This window comes from Antechinus flavipes, chromosome 2 (assembly GCF_016432865.1).
Source record: "Antechinus flavipes isolate AdamAnt ecotype Samford, QLD, Australia chromosome 2, AdamAnt_v2, whole genome shotgun sequence".
Classification (NCBI taxonomy): Eukaryota; Metazoa; Chordata; class Mammalia; order Dasyuromorphia; family Dasyuridae; genus Antechinus; species Antechinus flavipes.
Window position 1 is genome coordinate 209417436 of NC_067399.1, and position 5305 is coordinate 209422740.

Sequence of the window (5305 nt, forward strand, 5' to 3'; positions counted from 1 at the left end):
TTTTGCTTGCTTATTACCTTCCCTGCCTAAGTCATTTTCTTTACTTTGTTTTGCTGTTTTTTTTGATGTCTCATAAAGTCATTAGTTTATACTTGTCCCAATTCTAATGTTTAAGGAATTATTTTCTTCAGTGAATTTTTTTATCTCTTTTTCGATTTGGACAATTATGTTTTTTAAAGTATTTTATTCAACATATTTCAGGCCTTCTCTGATTTAAGTTAAAAAAAAAGTTTGCTATGCATTTCTGTCCTAAATTCAACCCAAAACCAAGTTAGAGAATAACCTAAGAAATAATCAGCCCATAGTGTAAATCACAGTGAGAACTTAGCACATCTTCTGGCATGAAGTAAGTATTAATTTTATCACCTACCTGTTTGTCTGCTCTCTATAAGGGATAGAAGAACATTTTCCCACTCTCCTCAACCTTTAAGGGAAGATGTGAATTGAGAGGGGGAAAGGGAAAAGGAGATAGGAAAGGAAGAAAGGAAGGAAGGAAGGAAAGGAAGAAAAGAAGGAAGGAAGGAAAGGAGGGGAAAAGGAAGGAAGAAGGAAAGAAAGAAGGAAAAAAGGCCTCTTTTTTTTTTAACCTGGAGAAAATTTCAGAATGGATCTGTCATTCTATTTTTCCTTACTGAATCAAAAGAAAATGTTGAGTGAAAAGTAAGCATAGAAAAATGTTTGAATGGGCACTTTCTGATTATCTTTTATTTTCTCTTTTTAGTGTTATTTACTATTTCATAAAATATCTGAGTCTTATGGCAGACATTTTTGTTCCTCTCCTCTCCCTTCCTAAAAGCTGTATACAATTTAACTGTTTATACAAAGCTTTGCCAATAGTTAGCCATTTAGTCTGTCCTTTCTACTGATCTTCTCCTGTTTGTTGTTGATCACTTTGAAAAAACTGGGCCAGCACTTTTTCACTAATAAAGCTGTGTGAATAAAAATAATGTCACTTTTCTGCCTTTTTTTTGTAAGGTTAATATCACAGTCAAAAGCATCTTTTGTAGCTTAGTTGATTTTCTGTTTGAAAAATTGTGGTCCTGAGTTAAGAGTAGAAACAAAGGAGTATAATGTTGAAAATTAAGAGTCATTAGGCCTTCAGAAAAACTTCCTTGAGTATTTGTATAATGACAACCACTTAAAAACCTGAATTCCATCCTTTATTTTTTCTAATTTGCTGTCATTTGGTAGTTCTCAAATTTACAGCAATTCTAAATTCTTTCTCCTGTGATCATTCACACTTGAATTGTGAAGAAATTTGGAAATTTAATTCTTTATATTTTTAAGCGTTGCTTTTATGGTTACATTACAATGTGATCCCAAGGTCCCCTGTGAACCTTTGACTTGCTGGTAAACATTCTGTATCATTACCCAGAAGGTTTCAACTATTGACAATATCAGACTTGATAATGTCAATACCAAGTAAAATTATGATATGACAATTATAGACTGTTGCTAAAAATGAAAACCAAATAGTTTGTAAATAGAACACTGAAGACCTTAGATCACAAATGATATCTTCTTTTAAAAAATGAAGAAAGTGCAGTGCAGTGCAGTGCAGTGAATTTAGGAAAGAAAAGTGAGAATAAATAAAATCAAGACAAGTAAGACTTAGGGATAATATCTGTAGGGGTCCTTCTAATTGGAATTTAATCTTTTAGCACAGTTCTTTCTCCTGTACACCCACCCCAGCTATAAAAGGTAGTTATTCCATTTGGAATGATTTTGGTGTATAGCTTATTTCTGATTTGCAAGCCTCCTTCTCAAGGAACAAACCTTCCAAAATGATCTTGGGAACATCTTAGGAAACTTAAGTTTCAATGATTTTCCTCGGTTCTAGTCTTTATCAACACCATATAAACTATCTGAAGGATATATAAAAAAGTGCAATCATCTGGGTAGTTTTTCTACATAAGCTTCTGATATCGATAAAACATTAAAGTGACTTCCATTTATTTTTCAGTGCCGGATTGTCCTCTTCATTGTTACAGATTTTTTTCCCTCCCTGGCCAGCCCAAACAGATATCCTGGATATTCAACACATAAATAAACCAGAATAATTTGGTTTTGTGCACAATTTTCACTGTCCCAAACCCAGAAAAAAATCAGGACTATAACTTTGTCATTGTTCCATCAGAATACCTTTTATTTGTTTTATTTGTCTTGAAGAGGCACCAGACAAGATACTGAATAAGCATACAGCAATCACAAATATAGTAGCCATCAAACGTCCGCTTATTCGTCCATCTTTATTGCCTCCAGCCCCTTAGATTCATAATAACGGTCGAATCCAGAGAGCCTCCTGTCCCTCTCCATTAAACTCCACTGGTATCGATTACGGGCAATTCTCTTTTCCTTGCCCCCATTGGTGTACTTTTGGATGATAGAGGTGCTAATTCCCGGGACTGTCAGAAATACGCTCATAACGGCCATTGCCGGCAGAATTTCGAACCACATCTTGGCAAAAAGCTCACTGCGATGAACTGATGAACTGAGGGTAACTGCAAATAGAAAGGTCGTTGCGGGGTTAAGGTGACTGGGCTTGGCTTTTTTTTTTTCTTAAAGAAAAATTACCTAATTTGTAGATTTCTTTCACTGTTATAGGAATGAAGGTATGAGGTATGTATGTTCACCCCGGGTGTATAAATGTCATTCACACAAATAATTGAAAAAGCAGTTTTTTAAAACCAAATATCAAGAATAGTCCAAATTTTGCTCATGCAAATGAATGACAAAACATTTATTAAGCTTACTTATGTGCGAAGCACTGGACTAAGCCCTGGAGATATAAATAGAAAAGCAGGAACAATCTCTGCTTTCTTTTTTCTTTTCCTTTTTTTTTTCTTTTTTTCATAATTATAACTTTTTATTGACAGAACCCATGCCTGGGTAATTTTTTACAACATTATCCCTTGCACTCACTTCTGTTCCGATTTTTCCCCTCCCTCCCTCCACCCCCTCCCCCAGATGGCAAGTAGTCCTGTACATGTTAAATAGGTTACAGTATATCCTAGATACAATATATGTTTGCAGAACCAAACAGTTCTCTTGTTGCACAGGGAGAATTGGATTCAGAAGGTATAAATAACCCGGGAAGAAAAACAAAAATGCAAGCAGTTTACATTCATTTCCCAGTCTTCTTTCGTTGGGTGTAGCTGCTTCTGTCCATCAAACAATCTCTGTTTTCAAGGAGCTCATATTTTAAGGAGACAGATGACACATACACTAGAGGCTACAGCTGCAAGACATGCGGAAAAGACATACAATCCTTAAGCCAAGTAGATGGAAATGCTTCTTATTTAATGTCATTTCTATTGATAAAAATCATATCTGCTTCTAATATTGAACCACTTCTCTTTTTTGATTCAGATGCTCTGCTGCTTTAGGGATAATAATAATAGTTCTACTTACCTTAGTTGTATTAAGGAAAATGTTTTTGAAATATTGTACTATATAAATGTAAATTTTTATTAGTGGTGAGATTATTTAATTTTGTCATTTGTTAAAGGAATTGCATAAATCAGTGAGTAGGGGAGGCTCTAAAAGCACTTTATATCTATAACTGGTCCTGAACATATCTGACTTTTCTTCATTTCATTCAACATTTTCTATTTTATTCCAACTTTTTGATAGTCCTTGAGCCAAGGGATATTTGATTGATCAGTACTATCACAATAACAGCTAGCATTTATATACATTTTCCTGGATTAATGATATGCTTTAATATGTGGATGATGGGAAATATAGAATACAAGGAAGAGAATAAGACAGTCACACATGAGAATGTTAGAAGAAACCCTTTATAGTGAGAGAGAGAGAAAGAATATGAATAATAGCTATTTATTTAAAATAACTTGAAGAAAAAGAATAGTAGGCCTCCGGGTCTGCACTCTGGGTAAGTAACAGTTAATCTACAATTGGAAGTCATTCAATTCATATTCAATCTGCAATGTGACCTAATAATAATTATTTCCTCACATCTGCTAAATGTATGCAGATATCCATGGATTAGCCACAGGGGAGTGGGATAAAGGATGGAGATAAATAATTATAACAGCAGTTTGCATTATTACATTATAACCAGTGTGCATCATTAGTAGACCCTTTCTATTCTTAAATTATCCAGTTAATGGAAGATTTATGATTAGTTTAGCCTTCTCAGATCCAGAAGAGTTTCATTCCATATTTAAAAGCAAAAGTTCCCCTATGGTAATAATGCAAGATTTCTTAAACTTTTCCCACTAGCGACTATTGCTGGAGAAATTTTTTTTTTATTTTATAGAAAGAGCTAGCTTCAATTTTCCTTTTTATTTTATTTTATTTTATTTTATTTTTATTTTTTTAATTTTTATTTAATAATTACTTTATATTGACACTTGTTTCTGTTCCGATTTTTTTTTCCCTCCCTCCCTCCACCCCCTCCCCTAGATGGCAAGCAGTCCTTTATATATTGGATATGTTGCAGTATATCCTAGATACAATATATGTTTGCAGAACCGAACAGTTCTCTTGTTGCATTGGGAGAATTGGATTCAGATGGTATAAATAACCCGGGAAGAAAAACAAAAATGCAGATAGTTCACATTCGTTTCCCAGTGTTCTTTCTTTGGGTGTAGCTGCTTTTGTCCGTCATTTATCAGTTGAAACTCAGGTCTCTTTGTCAAAGAAATCCACTTCCATCAAAATATGTCCTCATACAATATCGTTGTCGAAGTGTATAATGATCTCCTGGTTCTGCTCATTTCACTTAGCATCAGTTCATGTAAGTCTCGCCAGTCCTCTTTGTATTCATCCTGCTGGTCATTCCTTACAGAACAATAATATTCCATAACATTCATATACCACAATTTACCCAGCCATTCTCCAATTGATGGGCATCCATTCATTTTCCAGTTTCTAGCTACTACAAACAGAGCTGCTACAAACATTTTGGCACATACAGGTCCCTTTCCCTTCTTTAGTATTTCTTTGGGATATAAGCCCAATAGAAACACTGCTGGATCAAAGGGTATGCACAGTTTGATAATTTTTTGAGCATAATTCCAGATTGCTCTCCAGAATGGTTGGATTCGTTCACAACTCCAGCAACAATGCATCAGTGTCCCAGTTTTCCCGCATCCCCTCCAACATTCATCATTATTTTTTCCTGTCATCTTAGCCAATCTGACAGGTGTGTAGTGGTATCTCAGAGTTGTCTTAATTTGCATTTCTCTGATCAATAATGATTTGGAACACTCTTTCATATGAGTGGTAATAGTTTCAATTTCATCCTCTGAAAATTGTCTGTTCATATCCTTTGACCATT

The 5305-nt window shown here is 34.6% G+C and overlaps 1 protein-coding gene across 1 annotated transcript; it reads right to left on the minus strand.

Annotated features, from left to right (window-relative positions):
- Nucleotides 1-2118: 2118 nt before the first annotated feature.
- Nucleotides 2119-2613, minus strand: LOC127552431 (NADH dehydrogenase [ubiquinone] 1 alpha subcomplex subunit 1-like). The gene has a single exon (XM_051982953.1). The coding sequence runs from the start codon at nt 2455-2457 to the stop codon at nt 2236-2238; it is 222 nt and encodes a 73-aa protein (XP_051838913.1). The 5' UTR covers nt 2458-2613; the 3' UTR covers nt 2119-2235.
- Between the last annotated feature and the right edge of the window lie 2692 nt (nt 2614-5305).

Excerpts from the sequence above, each read along its gene's own strand:
- LOC127552431 (XM_051982953.1), bottom strand. The coding sequence starts at position 2,457 with ATGTGGTTCGAAATTCTGCCGGCAATGGCCGTTATGAGCGTATTTCTG.